Source organism: Hemiscyllium ocellatum, chromosome 8 (genome assembly GCF_020745735.1).
Source record: "Hemiscyllium ocellatum isolate sHemOce1 chromosome 8, sHemOce1.pat.X.cur, whole genome shotgun sequence".
Lineage (NCBI taxonomy): Eukaryota > Metazoa > Chordata > Chondrichthyes > Orectolobiformes > Hemiscylliidae > Hemiscyllium > Hemiscyllium ocellatum.
The window spans coordinates 73290261-73308173 of NC_083408.1; the positions used below are offsets into that span (position 1 = coordinate 73290261).

General features: G+C 40.3%; 1 protein-coding gene across 1 annotated transcript in view; it reads left to right on the forward strand.

Moving 5' to 3' along the window:
- LOC132818193 (neuroblast differentiation-associated protein AHNAK-like) overlaps positions 1 to 11435 on the forward strand; it is a 29515-nt gene extending 18080 nt beyond the window's left edge. The window contains exons 6-7 of the mRNA XM_060828971.1: positions 27 to 7767; positions 8905 to 11435. Of these exons, the coding sequence (XP_060684954.1) occupies positions 27 to 7767; positions 8905 to 9965 (8802 nt within the window). The 3' untranslated portion in view covers positions 9966 to 11435. The remainder of the gene's footprint in view (positions 1 to 26; positions 7768 to 8904) is intronic.
- Positions 11436 to 17913: the final 6478 nt, after the last annotated feature.

The following is a 17913-nucleotide window of genomic DNA, read 5'->3' on the forward strand; positions in this document are numbered from 1 at the left end:
TTGATATTTCAGTTGAAAAACCAGAGATAGACATTAAAGGTCCTAAAATTGATGTAAAAACACCAAAACTAGAAGGTGATCTGCAGGCACCGGATGTTGACATTGAAGTTAAAGGTGGTAAAATGAAACTGCCCAAATTCAAAACTCCCAAATTCGGATTGTCCACACCCGATATAAAAGCTCCAAAAGTGGACCTAGACATAAATCTTCCCAAAGCTGATGTCTCACTCGAGAAACCTGATGTGGATATCAAAGTACCGAGTGTTGATGTCTCAGCAGGCAAGATGGAAGGTGATCTTAGTCTTGGGAAGATCGACATCAAAGGTCCTGATGTCGGTCTAAAACTGCCTGAAGTGAAAAAACCAAAAGTCGATGTTGAAATGCCAAAAGTGAAAGGGAAGTTGGATGTCGATGTGTCCCTGCCTAAAACTGAAATTGATGTTTCAGCTCCAGGAATGTCAGTGGACATTAAACCTCCATCAGCTGACATTGATGTGCCAGCAGTTGATGTTGATTTAGATTCAGCAGATCTGAAGTTGAAAGGTGAGGGAGCAAAGTTCAAAATGCCATTCATGAAAATACCATCATTTGGTATTTCTCTTCCAAAGTTCAAAGGACCGGATGTTGATGTGAATGTGAGCAAGCCAGATGTTGATATTTCAGTTGAAAAACCAGAGATAGACATTAAAGGTCCTAAAATTGATGTAAAAACACCAAAACTAGAAGGTGATCTGCAGGCACCGGATGTGGGCATTGAAGTTAAAGGTGGTAAAATGAAACTGCCCAAATTCAAAACTCCCAAATTCAGATTGTCCACTCCCGATATAAAAGCTCCAAAAGTGGACCTAGATATAAATCTCCCGAAAGCTGATGTCTCACTAGAGAAACATGACGTTGATATCAAAGTACCGAGTGTTGACGTCTCAGCAGGCAAGATGGAAGGTGATCTTAGTCTTGGGAAGATCGACATCAAAGGTCCTGATATCGGTCTAAAACTGCCTGAAGTGGACAAACCAAAAGTCGATGTTGAAATACCAAAAGTGAAAGGGAAGTTGGATGTCGATGTGTCCGTGCCTCAACCTGAAATTGATGTTTCAGCTCCAGGAATGTCAGTGGACATTAAACCTCCATCAGCTGATATTGATGTGCCAGCAGTTGATGTTGATTTAGTTTCAGCAGATCTGAAGTTGAAAGGTGAGGGAGCAAAGTTCAAAATGCCATCCATGAAAATACCATCATTTGGTATTTCTCTTCCAAAGTTCAAAGGACCGGATGTTGATGTGAATGTGAGCAAGCCAGATGTTGATATTTCAGTTGAAAAACCAGAGATAGACATTAAAGGTCCTAAAATTGATGTAAAAACACCAAAACCAGAAGGTGATCTGCAGGCACCGGATGTTGACATTGAAGTTAAAGGTGGTAAAATGAAAATGCCCAAATTCAAAGCTCCAAAATTTGGATTTTCCACTCCCGATATAAAAGCTCCAAACGTGGATCTAGATATAAATCTCCCGAAAGCTGATGTCTCACTAGAGAAACCTGACGTTGATATCAAAGTACCTAGTGTTGACGTCTCAGCAGGCAAGATGGAAGGTGATCTTAGTCTTGGGAAGATCGACATCAAAGGTCCTGATATCGGTCTAAAACTGCCTGAAGTGGAAAAACCAAAAGTCGTTGTTGAAATGCCAAAAGTGAAAGGGATGTTGGATGTCGATGTGTCCATGCCTAAAACTGAAATTGATGTTTCAGCTCCAGGAATGTCTGTGGACATTAAACCTCCATCAGCTGACATTGATGTGCCAGCAGTTGATGTTGATTTAGATTCAGCAGATCTGAAGTTGAAAGGTGAGGGAGCAAAGTTCAAAATGCCATCCATGAAAATACCATCATTTGGTATTTCTCTTCCAACGTTCAAAGGACCGGATGTTGATGTGAATGTGAGCAAGCCAGATGTTGATATTACAGTTGAAAAACCAGAGATAGACATTAAAGGTCCTAAAATTGATGTAAAAACACCAAAACTAGAAGGTGATCTGCAGGCACCGGATGTTGACATTGAAGTTAAAGGTGGTAAAATGAAACTGCCCAAATTCAAAACTCCCAAATTCGGATTGTCCACACCCGATATAAAAGCTCCAAAAGTGGACCTAGACATAAATCTTCCCAAAGCTGATGTCTCACTCGAGAAACCTGATGTGGATATCAAAGTACCGAGTGTTGATGTCTCAGCAGGCAAGATGGAAGGTGATCTTAGTCTTGGGAAGATCGACATCAAAGGTCCTGATGTCGGTCTAAAACTGCCGGAAGTGAAAAAACCAAAAGTCGATGTTGAAATGCCAAAAGTGAAAGGGAAGTTGGATGTCGATGTGTCCCTGCCTAAAACTGAAATTGATGTTTCAGCTCCAGGAATGTCAGTGGACATTAAACCTCCATCAGCTGATATTGATGTGCCAGCAGTTGATGTTGATTTAGATTCAGCAGATCTGAAGTTGAAAGGTGAGGGAGCAAAGTTCAAAATGCCATTCATGAAAATACCATCATTTGGTATTTCTCTTCCAAAGTTCAAAGGACCGGATGTTGATGTGAATGTGAGCAAGCCAGATGTTGATATTTCAGTTGAAAAACCAGAGATAGACATTAAAGGTCCTAAAATTGATGTAAAAACACCAAAACTAGAAGGTGATCTGCAGGCACCGGATGTGGGCATTGAAGTTAAAGGTGGTAAAATGAAACTGCCCAAATTCAAAACTCCCAAATTCAGATTGTCCACTCCCGATATAAAAGCTCCAAAAGTGGACCTAGATATAAATCTCCCGAAAGCTGATGTCTCACTAGAGAAACATGACGTTGATATCAAAGTACCGAGTGTTGACGTCTCAGCAGGCAAGATGGAAGGTGATCTTAGTCTTGGGAAGATCGACATCAAAGGTCCTGATATCGGTCTAAAACTGCCTGAAGTGGACAAACCAAAAGTCGATGTTGAAATACCAAAAGTGAAAGGGAAGTTGGATGTCGATGTGTCCGTGCCTCAACCTGAAATTGATGTTTCAGCTCCAGGAATGTCAGTGGACATTAAACCTCCATCAGCTGATATTGATGTGCCAACAGTTGATGTTGATTTAGTTTCAGCAGATCTGAAGTTGAAAGGTGAGGGAGCAAAGTTCAAAATGCCATCCATGAAAATACCATCATTTGGTATTTCTCTTCCAAAGTTCAAAGGACCGGATGTTGATGTGAATGTGAGCAAGCCAGATGTTGATATTTCAGTTGAAAAACCAGAGATAGACATTAAAGGTCCTAAAATTGATGTAAAAACACCAAAACCAGAAGGTGATCTGCAGGCACCGGATGTTGACATTGAAGTTAAAGGTGGTAAAATGAAAATGCCCAAATTCAAAGCTCCAAAATTTGGATTTTCCACTCCCGATATAAAAGCTCCAAACGTGGATCTAGATATAAATCTCCCGAAAGCTGATGTCTCACTAGAGAAACCTGACGTTGATATCAAAGTACCTAGTGTTGACGTCTCAGCAGGCAAGATGGAAGGTGATCTTAGTCTTGGGAAGATCGACATCAAAGGTCCTGATATCGGTCTAAAACTGCCTGAAGTGGAAAAACCAAAAGTCGTTGTTGAAATGCCAAAAGTGAAAGGGATGTTGGATGTCGATGTGTCCATGCCTAAAACTGAAATTGATGTTTCAGCTCCAGGAATGTCTGTGGACATTAAACCTCCATCAGCTGACATTGATGTGCCAGCAGTTGATGTTGATTTAGATTCAGTAGATCTGAAGTTGAAAGGTGAGGGAGCAAAGTTCAAAATGCCATCCATGAAAATACCATCATTTGGTATTTCTCTGCCAAAGTTCAAAGGACCGGATGTTGATGTGAATGTGAGCAAGCCAGATGTTGATATTACAGTTGAAAAACCAGATATAGACATTAAAGTTCCTAAAATGGATTTAAAAACACCAAAACTAGAAGGTGATCTGCAGGCACCGGATGTTGACATTGAAGTTAAAGGTGGTAAAATGGAAATGCCCAAATTCAAAGCTCCAAAATTTGGATTTTCCACTCCCGATATAAAAGCTTCAAAAGTGGACCTAGATATAAATCTTCCGAAAGCTGATGTCTCACTAGAGAAACCTGACATTGATATCAAAGTACCGAGTGTTGACGTCTCAGCAGGCAAGATGGAAGGTGATCTTAGTGTAGGGAAGATCGACATCAAAGGTCCTGATATCGGTCTAAAACTGCCTGAAGTGGAAAAACCAAAAGTCGATGTTGAAATGCCAAAAGTGAAAGGGAAGTTGGATGTCGATGTGTCCGTGCCTCAACCTGAAATTGATGTTTCAGCTCCAGGAATGTCAGTGGACATTAAACCTCCATCAGCTGACATTGATGTGCCAGCAGTTGATGTTGATTTAGATTCAGCAGATCTGAAGTTGAAAGGTGAGGGAGCAAAGTTCAAAATGCCATCCATGAAAATACCATCATTTGGTATTTCTCTTCCAACGTTCAAAGGACCGGATGTTGATGTGAATGTGAGCAAGCCAGATGTTGATATTACAGTTGAAAAACCAGAGATAGACATTAAAGGTCCTAAAATTGATGTAAAAACACCAAAACTAGAAGGTGATCTGCAGGCACCGGATGTTGACATTGAAGTTAAAGGTGGTAAAATGAAACTGCCCAAATTCAAAACTCCCAAATTCGGATTGTCCACACCCGATATAAAAGCTCCAAAAGTGGACCTAGACATAAATCTTCCCAAAGCTGATGTCTCACTCGAGAAACCTGATGTGGATATCAAAGTACCGAGTGTTGATGTCTCAGCAGGCAAGATGGAAGGTGATCTTAGTCTTGGGAAGATCGACATCAAAGGTCCTGATGTCGGTCTAAAACTGCCGGAAGTGAAAAAACCAAAAGTCGATGTTGAAATGCCAAAAGTGAAAGGGAAGTTGGATGTCGATGTGTCCCTGCCTAAAACTGAAATTGATGTTTCAGCTCCAGGAATGTCAGTGGACATTAAACCTCCATCAGCTGACATTGATGTGCCAGCAGTTGATGTTGATTTAGATTCAGCAGATCTGAAGTTGAAAGGTGAGGGAGCAAAGTTCAAAATGCCATTCATGAAAATACCATCATTTGGTATTTCTCTTCCAAAGTTCAAAGGACCGGATGTTGATGTGAATGTGAGCAAGCCAGATGTTGATATTTCAGTTGAAAAACCAGAGATAGACATTAAAGGTCCTAAAATTGATGTAAAAACACCAAAACTAGAAGGTGATCTGCAGGCACCGGATGTGGGCATTGAAGTTAAAGGTGGTAAAATGAAACTGCCCAAATTCAAAACTCCCAAATTCAGATTGTCCACTCCCGATATAAAAGCTCCAAAAGTGGACCTAGATATAAATCTCCCGAAAGCTGATGTCTCACTAGAGAAACCTGACGTTGATATCAAAGTACCGAGTGTTGACGTCTCAGCAGGCAAGATGGAAGGTGATCTTAGTCTTGGGAAGATCGACATCAAAGGTCCTGATATCGGTCTAAAACTGCCTGAAGTGGACAAACCAAAAGTCGATGTTGAAATACCAAAAGTGAAAGGGAAGTTGGATGTCGATGTGTCCGTGCCTCAACCTGAAATTGATGTTTCAGCTCCAGGAATGTCAGTGGACATTAAACCTCCATCAGCTGATATTGATGTGCCAGCAGTTGATGTTGATTTAGTTTCAGCAGATCTGAAGTTGAAAGGTGAGGGAGCAAAGTTCAAAATGCCATCCATGAAAATACCATCATTTGGTATTTCTCTTCCAAAGTTCAAAGGACCGGATGTTGATGTGAATGTGAGCAAGCCAGATGTTGATATTACAGTTGAAAAACCAGAGATAGACGTTAAAGGTCCTAAAATTGATTTAAAAACACCAAAACCAGAAGGTGATCTGCAGGCACCGGATGTTGACATTGAAGTTAAAGGTGGTATAATGAAAATGCCCAAATTCAAACCTCCAAAATTTGGATTTTCCACTCCCGATATAAAAGCTCCAAAAGTGGACCTAGATATAAATCTCCCAAAAGCTGATGTCTCACTAGAGAAACCTGACGTGGATATCAAAGTACCAAGTGTTGACGTCACTGCAGGCAAGATGGAAGGTGATCTTAGTGTAGGGAAGATTGACATCAAAGGTCCTGATGTCGGTCTAAAACTGCCTGAAGTGGACAAACCAAAAGTCGATGTTGAAATGCCAAAAGTGAAAGGGATGTTGAATGTCGATGTGTCCGTGCCTAAAACTGAAATTGATGTTTCAGCTCCAGGAATGTCTGTGGACATTAAACCTCCATCAGCTGATATTGATGTGCCAGCAGTTGATGTTGATTTAGATTCAGCAGATCTGAAGTTGAAAGGTGAGGGAGCAAAGTTCAAAATGCCATCCATGAAAATACCATCATTTGGTATTTCTCTTCCAAAGTTCAAAGGACCGGATGTTGATGTGAATGTGAGCAAGCCAGATGTTGATATTTCAGTTCAAAAATCTGAGATAGGCATTAAAGTTCCAATGATTGACGTAGAAACTCCAAAACTAGAAGATGATCTGCAGGCACCGGATGTTGACATTAAAGTTAAAGGTGGTAAAATGAAACTGCCCAAATTCAAAACTCCCAAATTCAGATTGTCCACTCCCGATATAAAAGCTCCAAAAGTGGACCTAGACATGAATCTTCCCAAAGCTGATGTCTCACTCAAGAATCCTGATGTGGATATCAAAGTACCGAGTGTTGATGTCTCAGCAGGCAAGATGGAAGGTGATCTTAGTCTTGGGAAGATTGACATCAAAGGTCCTGATATCGGTCTAAAACTGCCTGAAGTGGAAAAACCAAAAGTCGATGTTGAAATGCCAAAAGTGAAAGGGAAATTGGATGTCGATGTGTCCGTGCCTCAACCTGAAATTGATGTTTCAGCTCCAGGAATGTCAGTGGACATTAACACTCCATCAACTGGCATGCATCTGCCAACAGTTGATGTGGATTTAGGATCAGCAGATCCAAAGATGAAAGATGATGGTGCAAGGTTAGAATTTCCACCTGTGAAAATAACTTCTTTCGGTGTATCTCTTCCAAAATGCACAGGCCCTGAAGTTGATATGACTGTGGGCAAGCCAGATGTCAATATTTCAGTTGAAAAGCGAGAGATCGACATTGAAAGATTGAAAGTTGATGTGGCTGCTCCAGAATGTGAAGATGGTGTAGAGGCAGGTGATGTTGCCATTGCAGGGAAAGGAGAAAAATTTTACATACCAAAATTTAAAGCAATAAAGTTTGGTGTTTCAACATCTGGGATGAAATCTTCTAATACGAATGCTGATATTAGTGTTGCTCCAGTTGACATTCCACTTTCAAAAACTGACCTTGTTCAGAATGAGCCAAGCATAGACATGAAAGTAGGAACAGTGGAAGGTCAGCACAATGTCGCAGCTTTTGATTTCAAGCATGTTGATGCCCATCTGAAAATGCCTGAGGATCAATGTTCACAAATCAGTACTGGTGATCCAGAAACAAAAGGGAAAATTGATGCTGATACATTGATGCCCAAGACTCAACTTGATGTTTCAGCTCCTGAAATGTCAGTGGACACTAAAGCTCCAGCACTATTTTCTATTTCATTTTCAAAGTTTAAATTTCCAGATGTCGACTTTACATCAGAAACAAAAGAGAAAGATGTATCACTAACTGAAGATTCTGATTTTCCCAAGGCGCTGACAAAAGAATCAGGTACTTTTATTAATGTAATGACATTTGATGTTCAAGTTTCTAATATTGTAGGAGGTTATTTGGTCATACAATAACTCTGGCTCAATTTGAAATATTTAAGCTGACATATCTGGGATGGTGGAATTTTTCTTGGCAGGCTGACTTCCCTTTGAACACCAAGCAGAATAAAATTGAATGTGGTGTAAAACTGATTGCACTCACTCTCATGGTCAATGTTCCCCTGCCTCCGACCACCTGTAATTCAGAAAGTCTTTCATCCCAAAACTGGATTACATTTGTTGTTGGATAAAGTTTTAGATAACACATTAAATTATCATAAAATTGACATTAATTTAGAAATATTGAGCTCTGCATGGCTGGCAGATTAATTAGCACCAGAGGTGTTGATATGGGTTTGGCCTCGTGGTGCTATGAAGTAGATATGATGAAAGAAATTTGTACATGAAACATTCAGAACATTATGTTCAGCAATCATTGTTTACTATATAATAGGACTAAACAAACAGGAGTCATTAGAAGCCACACAAATGAATCTGAGAAGAAAATGAATGGGACCTGTGATTTCAGTAATGCATGTGAATGTTTCTAAAACTGGGATTCATTCCTCTAGGACCAGATCATTCAGCCTTAGCAAAGAATTTGAACCATTTCTTGAGTTTATCAGTTTTATTATGATCAGGGCAAAATTTAATGCTATTATGAAATAATCAATATCACAATCAGTTATTTGCAAATTTGCTGACAATGTAACTAAACAGAAGACACACACTAAAGCATTAGTGAAAGAACTGCTTGAGAAAGAAGGCGGAAAGCATTGGTCAACCATAAATCTACCTACAATGAAGTGCACACAGTGAAAATTAAATAGCATGCAGAAGGATAACGTTCTATGTAATAGTCTGGATGTATAACAAAACAAAAAAAACTGTGGGTGCTGGAGATGTGATATAAAAACAGAAATTGTTGGTGAAACTCAGCAGGTCTGGCAGCACCAGTCTAGATGTTCTAATGTCCATTCACATTGAACAGAAAGCAGTATTAAAACTATGTGGGATAGAATTGAATATTGATCAGAAAAATTGTGAAGCTAAACTTAAATTTTTTGATGTTCTTTGTTTCTTATATTTGACATTTCAGGTCAATCAGTTCAAGGAAAGTCTTGTGAGCAATCAAATAAAACAGCTCCTGAACTGAAAGGTGAAAGGGGTGCTGAACTGACAACAACAGATGAAAGTTCTCCATCAAAGGGGAGGACAAGTTGGTTTAAATTTCCAAAAATTAACTTTTCCTCACCATGGAAGAAAGGAAAAGCCGCTGATGATGAAAAACATACTGCGCATGAATTTCCAACTTCTAGCACAGAACCAGTAATTGATGTAAAATCTGATGGCCAGGATTTTTTACCTAGCAGGCCTACAGATGAAGTATCACCAGCAACAATGCCTACATCAAAAGAAGTAGTGGTTGGGGATACTGATGATGGCACAACTCAAATAGTAACAATGAAATCTAAAGATCCTGATACCATAGCTGGAGGCGCATACGTGGTAACACCCAGTCAAGTTGTGACATCAACCGCCAGAACTGAGCTTGCCTTACTGGAATCAGGCGATTTCAGGATAAATGTCCAAGCAACCAAAACAAGTAAACCAGAACCTTCTCATCAAGGCCATGTTCCAATCTGTGAAACTTCATCTGAGCCTCATCAAGTTATTCTGACTGGAACCAAAATTACAAAATCAAATGATAAACAAAGCACCCCAAAACCAGGAATCCTTCAAAGTTTTAACCTACCAATATCCCCACCACCTGAAGGCACAACACACACACATCCAACAGAACATTCCACAGTTGTCACCAAAGAATCGCTCATTGAAGAACAAGCTGCCAGTGGGACAGCTGAATTGTCTGAATTCCACTTTCCCAAATCAGATGGCACTGTATCTGCCACCCTTACTAAGAAATATACCAAAACAGGAGGAACTGTAGTTGTCTTAACTGAGCGTTCCGTATTACAAAGAGATATCGCTCCTGGAGCAATGGCTACTGATGATACATCGGCTGTTTTTGTAAGAATGGGAGAAATGATTCAAAGTGAACAAAAACAGTTCTCTGAAATATCTCAACCTCCATCTGTTTCCATCTCTATAAGCAAGTCTGAGACAAAAGAAATTAAAAAGCCAACAACTAAGGAATAAACATGCATGGACAGCTTTATTCATAATGGTGATATGATGCTTTTACACAGTGGTTACCTTTGCTGTTTCCTGTATTTAACTAAATAAGTATTTGATTATTCCATGCAAGAGAGGTGTTTTACAGAGCAATAAGGACATTTCATTTTGCACTGAGTGTTAAAGATCACAATTTCAAACTATGATGAACTTGCTTCAATAACAAATTCAGAATTAAAAATAAAATGCAGCAAATTATACATCATTTTGCATATTTTTGTCTATAGGCTGCTCAAAAGTTATGTTTGATTCAAATATAATGGGGACAATATTCATGCCTTTAAATCACTATTTGGTGGCGCACACCTTACCTATGGTTTTCAGTCAGATAAGAATGGTAACTTTATGCCTTCACATAACTTAATCCTTTCTGAATAATCATTTGCATAGCTAGTATCATTAAACTTAAGTGTTAATAAGGATTACAATCTCAATATGATTTGTACTTCAAGTTTTTAGGCAGAGATAACTGAAACATGAATAAACAGTAAATATGAAAGAATTAAGGTTTTATCAGAAAAGAACCTTAAACATCGACAATCCATCTCCAATGAAAAACACCTTTAACTTCAATTATCTGCAAGTTCGAAACAAGTAACATTTAAGAAATACGCCACACTGACCTAAGTAGTATAGCATAAGACATACCATAATAAACTATTCTCGACCTTATCAAGCTAAGTTACAATAATGGTCAGGAAGGGAATACTTTCAGTCTAAAGAAAGCATCCAATGCCAGCATCAAACGTTTTCAGCTGCGGAGATACTTTTTCCACTGAATTAACCTCAGCATTTAGAAACATATATCACAGTGCACCAGTAATATATTTTGATTTTTGTCATTATTTATCATTGGGCCTATCTAAGTGACATTGTCAATTGTTGTCAATTTAGGAGTAATTTCCTGCTTTTGCCCCAAGACCACTAGATTTCATTTCATATAGAATTCTTATAACCAGAAGGTAGAAGACACTTTCATCACGTCTGTCTTGAATCCAGGTCTCAGAGGGGCCTTAATCCACTGCACTGCTCAATTTGTACAATATAATATTTCTCCAACAATTATCATGGGCTTTGTGCCATTGATGTAGTTCTTGGTATACATGATGTCATAAAACACATTTAAAGCACGCATGTGAAAAACACACAGTAAAAATGCCACAAATACTCAAGTATTTAATTCAAAATGGCAATCAAGCTCAGTATATGGAATTCTAATGCGTTTTTTCTCCTGGAAATTGTAAAAAAATGTGTCCAAATATGTGTGAATAATTTTGCTGTAAATATGATTAACTGAAATTTGCAATCTGGAAGCTGCTGTTGATTCATGCCACAATTACAGTGGAGTATTACACATATGGAATACTGATTTCGCTTTGCTAAGTTTTCTTACAATTGCTAACTTTGTGTATGTATCATCAATAAAATATCCGTTTAGACATAAAATTTGGAAGATTGCTTAGTGTGGTTGAAGAGATAAATCTGCACAGAATGTTAACAAATCTGATGGTTTGAGAATGCAAGATTGCAGTTTTGGGTGGTAGGGGTGCTGGGGTGCCAACAGTTTGCTGGCAATCTGTTTGTCGGTGGAGTGGCCTTTACTATTTAACTCATAAATATCACACTGCCTGGTTTAGCATACAACCTCTGAGTCCAAGCATATTGATGACCCACGCCTAAGAAAAAAAATTCCTTCTGTTTCAAGAGGATATGATGAGGATCAGAAAAGTTCCTTTGTAATTTTACTTCAGAAGCTTCATCAATCACCAGAATAGAAGTACAACATTAGAAGCTTGTTCTCTATTTCATGGTCTGCTTTTGAAGGTCCTGCTGTCAGTTGTGAGGTTTTGCATAGAATTATGGATCCCCAGAGTCAGGAGGAAAGGCCAGTAAACAACTGAAGAGTGATCTCTCACATTCAATGCAAGAAGAATCACAGGGAGCCTCAGGAGGACAGGGAATGTAAACAGTTTCTCACTTTCAGTTTACTGCTCAATATCATCCTGCAACCAGCTGCGAATGTGATCCTGTGGTCATCTCAGCGGGTCATTTTATAAAGCGTGTTAGCAAGATTTAACTTGTCTCTGTTACTTTAGATTGTAGAGTAACTTGTGAATTACATGGCAGGTAAGGAAAAGATAAATTTCTAAAATAGAAAAAATGTTTCTGCCAGCAGATTCTTGTATATGATCTAATTTCAAACTCTTGGAAAGATGAAAGGTATTATTCTACATTAATTTGATAAATCATTTTTTGTTAATCAAATATTTTTAAAAATACATGTTTGCGACAATAGACTGAAACAATTCAGCATTTTCATTATTCCCCAATTGTTCAATGATTCTGTACAATGTAATCAGTAACACCTCTTGTGGAAGGAATACTGGTCGTTCAGGGCCTTTTGAAGTTTGAAAAGCTTTTGTTCATTCCCCCAAGTCACTTCATGTTCGTGGTAAGCAAATAGATATCATGAGTAGCATTTTTCCACCTGCTCAGATTTCTGACAGAGCATGTAAACATGTATGACTGTACTCCAAGTCAATGATGTATAACAGTTTGAAATATTACTGATTCATTGAAATATTAATTGAAGGCTTTTCAATGGTTACAATAGTAGTGCAATGTAATTGAGATGCCGTAGTGATGGGAAACGTTCATTCCCGTGATAAATTGCTCAATTTAGCCATACTACAGGAGAGAGAGAAACCAGACGGACAAAAGCCCTTCTTCACAGGGAGAGAGAGATCTGAAGGAAGAGCCATCTAAGCTATTATATAGCTTAAATTATTTTAAGTTTCTACTCATATACTTACCTTCTGTTAAACAGCAAGCACGACTTTGCACTGCATGCCAAAGAGTAACAATATACACTCAGTTTATCATGATGTATTTACTAGAGTTCTCAGAACTGCCATGTGCTCCTCCCTTTCCATTAGGTTCCAATAAGAATAACAAATACTCCCATTAGGCCATGTGAGTTTCTTGGTCATTCACTGTATGTAAATGTTGCTCCTGAGCCAGCAATTATTGCCTATCTCTGGATGCCCTTGAGAAGGTGGTGGTGAACTACCTTCTTTAACCATTGCAGGCCATATGCTGTTGATCCATGGTGCTATTCAGGAGGGAATTCCAGGATTTTGATCCAGCCATAGAGAAAGATTATTAACATTTCAAAGTCAGGCTGGTGAGCAGTTTAGTGGGGAAATAGGAGGTGCTAGTGTTTCTATTGTTTCTATTGTATCTGCTGCCACTGTCCTTTGAAATGGTAATTTTTGTGGGTTTCTGGGGTGCTGTTGAAGCTACAATTACTCAGGCAAATGGAGAGTATTTCATACTCTCTTTGTAGATGGTGGATTGGCTTTGAGGAAACAGGAGGTGAGTGAACTGCTGCAGGATTCCGAGCCTCTAATCTGTTCCCATAGCCACTGTATTAATGCGACTAGTCCAGTTCAGTTTATGGTGAAAGTGGGGACTGCAGATGCTGGAGATTAGAGTTGGGAGTGTTGTGCTGGAAAAGCACAGCAGGTCAGGCAGCATCCAAGGAGCAGGAGAATCGACATTTTGGGCAAAAGCCCTTCATCAAGGAGGGCTTTTGCCTGAAACATCGATTCGCCTGTTCCTCGGATGCTGCCTGACCTGCTGTGCTTTTCCAGCACCACACTCCCAGTTCAATTTATGGTCAATGATGACCCCTAGGATGTACATAGTGAGAGATTCAGAGATGGTAATGCCATTGACTGTCAATGAGAAATGATCAGATTCTCTCTTCTTGGAAATGGTCATTGCCTGACATTGGTGTGGCATGAATGTTACTTGCCACTTGTCAGTCTGAATCTAGATATTGCCCCAGACATGGACTGCTTCAGTTTCTGAGCCGTCATGAGTGGTGTTGAACATTGTGCAATCACCCTTAAACAACAGAATTTCTGACCTTATGACAGAGGGAAAGTCATTGATGAAGCAGCTGAAGATGCTTTGGCCTAGAACATAACCCTCAGGAATTCCTGTAGAGATGTGCTCTAGTTGAAATGATTGACCTCCAATAACCAAACCTGACTTCCTTCATGCTGGGTATGACTCCAACCAATGAAAAGTTTTCTCCTGATTCACTTTCTCTCCAGTTTTGCTGGGATTCTTTAATGTCATGCTTGGTCAAATGCAGCCTTGATGTTCAAGGGCAGTCACACTTACCTCATCTATTTTGTTCATGTTTGAACCAAGGATGTAATTAGATGAGGAGCTGAGTGTTCATGACAGAATCCAAACTGAATATCAGTGAGCAAATTATTGCTAAGCAAGTGCTCTTTGATAGCACTGTTGATGACACTTTCCATCATGTTTGACAATTGACTGATGGGGCAGTAATTAGCTGGATTAGTTTTGTCTCACTTCTTTTGTACTGGACATACCTAACCAATGTGCTAGTGCTGTAGCTACATGGCTAGGGAAGTGGAAAGTTCTAGAGTGCAAGTCTTCAGTACTAATGTTGGAATGTTATCAAGGCACAAAGCCTTTGCACTATCCAATGTCTCCAGCCACTTGATATTACATGGAATGAATTGAATTGGCTGAAGATTGACATCAATGAAATGGAGAACCTTTGGGTGAGGTCACTTGACACTTTTGGTTAAGGTTTTTGTAAGTGATTCAGCCGGATCTTTTGCCCTGATACTCTGGCCCTATCATTGAGAACGGGGATATTTCTGGAGCTTTCTTCATCAGTGAGCTGTTTAACTGTCTGAACCCATTCATGACAAGATGTGGCAGGATGGCAGAGTTTAGATCTGATCTGTTAGTGTGTGGTCGCTTGGTCTGTCTATCACTACCTGCTTAAGCTGTTTGGCATGCAAGCAGACCTGTAGCTTCATCAGGTTAATGTCAAATCTTTTAGGTAGGTCTGGTACTGCTCCTGGCATGCTCTCCTATACTCTGCATTGAGATATGTATGTTTATCACAAATTAAGAAAAAATTTTAAAAAGTACAACATATATTACTTGATCTCAAACCTTTTCAACAAATATAATTGAGGCTGAATGTTTGAATTTTCAGTTAAAGTGATTTATTGAGTAAGATACATAGCAGAAAATGTGTTGCTGGAAAAGCACAGCAGGCCAGGCAGCATCCAAGGAGCAGGAGAATCGACGTTTCGGGCATGAGCAAGATTTTAAGATACATAGCACCCGGTCCATCATAGCTTATAGTAACTTTTGTCATGCATCTTCCACTGTTTATTTGATTAAATATGCAACTGGCCTTTTTGTTTACCTTGTTGTGGAATCACACAGCAGGAGAGGCAGATTGCTCACCACTGCCAGGATCTTCTGGCACCACACTTAAAGCCCAGCTGTACACTACTTCAGATGCTGCAAACCAGGGATTGGGCCTTGTATTGCATTACTTAACATTTACAGCTGAGCACATGGCCCAGAAAAGGATGCCATCACCCACGTAGTTGTACCTTCAGGGATGAGAGATGATGGTGGATAGGGTGATTGAGAAGACGGTAAAGCTTTATCCCGCTGACCATGTCATCAGACACATCCGTTCTGAACTAAGATGGTGATCCAGGTCAGTACTGTGCCATTGGCAAAAGAAACTCTCCATAGTGCAAGAAAAAAAGGTCAATGAACTTCCACATTTTGCAAGGGTAAGTGCCACCATTTTCTCACTGCTCCCATTCACTCACAAGGTCTAACTCTGCCACCATATATGCCTCTCACCTAGGTTCAGGAATTGCAACTGTCACTATTGTATGCAAAATGTTCACTCAATGGCTCTTACCCAGAGCATCCTCCCAAATTATTAACTATTCCCATTCTCTGCACTTCTTTCCCCACTCACCAGGTCCATCACACCATCTTTTATCCTCCTGAGTCACCACTTCCATCCACTGACAGCAAATTCCTCCCTTTGTCTCACACTGCAGGAAAAGCTGGCCCACAACTGGGTTGAGAGGGCCAAGACTGATGGTGGCATGGTGGACATCATCACTCCATTTGAAGAGAAATTTCATAAAGTTAGCTGACAAATACCATCTCCACTCATGTGGAGACAGAAAGACCTCAGTGTGCAACCAATGTTGCACTGCCAGTACCACCAGTATCAACTCAATCTTAACCTGCATAAATTTTTCTCTCTTAGAAGAATTCATTCCCTCTGTTCTCTTATGCAGGCACTAATGGATCCCAGGGAACATCAGACACAAAAATAAGCCAGCACTGGAGCCCTGAGTTTTGATTCCAGCTCTCCACATCTGAGGAGGAAGCACTGAACCTGGAGAATGTACAGAAAGGCTTTCACCTGCACCTTCCAGCAGCTTGAAGGATTTTAACCTTGGTAGGGTATTGTATCTGGGTTAGACTCAGGAGCACAATATGGTGAGTACATCGCTGACATGCCTCTGTGGTTGGTTGATGATGAAATGATCTAGGAGAAAGTGAGGATTGCAGATGCTGGAGATCAGAGCTGAAAATGTGTTGCTGGAAAAGCACAGCAGGTCAGGTAGCATCGAAGGAGCAGGAGAATCGGTGTTTCAGGCTCATGTCTGAAACATCGATTCTCCTGCTCCTTGGATGCTGCCTGACCTGCTGCGCTTTTCCAGCAACACATTTTCAGCAGTGACGATGAAATGACCCCAGTTACTGACACTCAGACTTTTGCCAAAGACGAGACAAATGCTCAGCACCGGGGCAGAAGACGATCCCATGGCCTTGGCCATTATTTCTTGGTCAGAAATGCAAAGATAGGCTCAGGATTTGTCAGAGGCACTTGGTAAATTGAAATGAAGGATGGAGGAGGCCCCCAATGTATCACTGCCCTGCTACCTCTGGCATATGTGTGTCTGCCTGTTTCTGTGGACAGGTTACTGGCCAATCTGGAGGGTCAGGTCCTGTAAACTCAGTCTCTGTTAGATATACACATGGACCTGCACTCCATCACTCTAGCCATAGGTGTTCAGCATCAATGGCAAAACAAAAGGGAAGCAAAGGATCTCAATCTCAATCTATGTGCGTCTTTCTCTCAGGAAGACTGGTGCTACAATCAGGAGCACCCTAATAAACACTGCTCCACTTTAACTTATGGGCATGGCCATTTGGCTGAAGTACATGCAGTATATTTGCCACATAAACTACCAGTACATGTCATAGGTGTGAAATTGAAACAGCGTGGTGCTGAACAGCAACGTGTTCACCTCTTGACTGTTCATGGCTAACCTCCATGACAAATTGACTGCCTCTCCCTCTGCACCAATGAGCAATGCAAGTCTGAGAGTCTGGCAACTTCCAACTAAGTACAAAGTGAGTGAGTGTTAAGATTGAAAGTTAACAGCCATATGCTACATCCATCCTATTTAGATGCATATTTTATTGCTGCACACAAAGCAAATTGGCAGAAGAGTGTAAGTTCTAGGTAGCTCTGAGGTCCAAAGTAAAGGCATGAAGTGGTATGGAAATTGGACCGAGAGCAGCCATGGTGATGTGATGAGGCTGGCTGTCTGCCGTTGCCTAATTGCATGAGTGAAGGGTTTAGGAGAATCATGTTTATGGAGCTTACAGGGACATTACAATGAAGACAGACTTAGACCGAGCAATCAGTAAACTCCAGTTCCTCACTGTCTCATTACAAAAGCCACCTCTGTTTCTAGCTATCACAGAACTGACATCAGCTCAATGCCAGGGAAGTGATGGATACTTGTACAACCAGCACAAAGCATAATAGGACACAGATCTCTGTATTAAAGGCAGCGTCCAGGTGGTCCACTGCCCATTCTGGGAGGTTCACAAGCAATATGGGAAAGGTGACAACTTGAGCAAGCTGTACTCCCACCAGTTTTTGGTAATAAGCTCCTTGCATATGCACATCAATTGTAGAATTGTAACATTCTCAGATGGGCAGAGTGAGCACAGCATG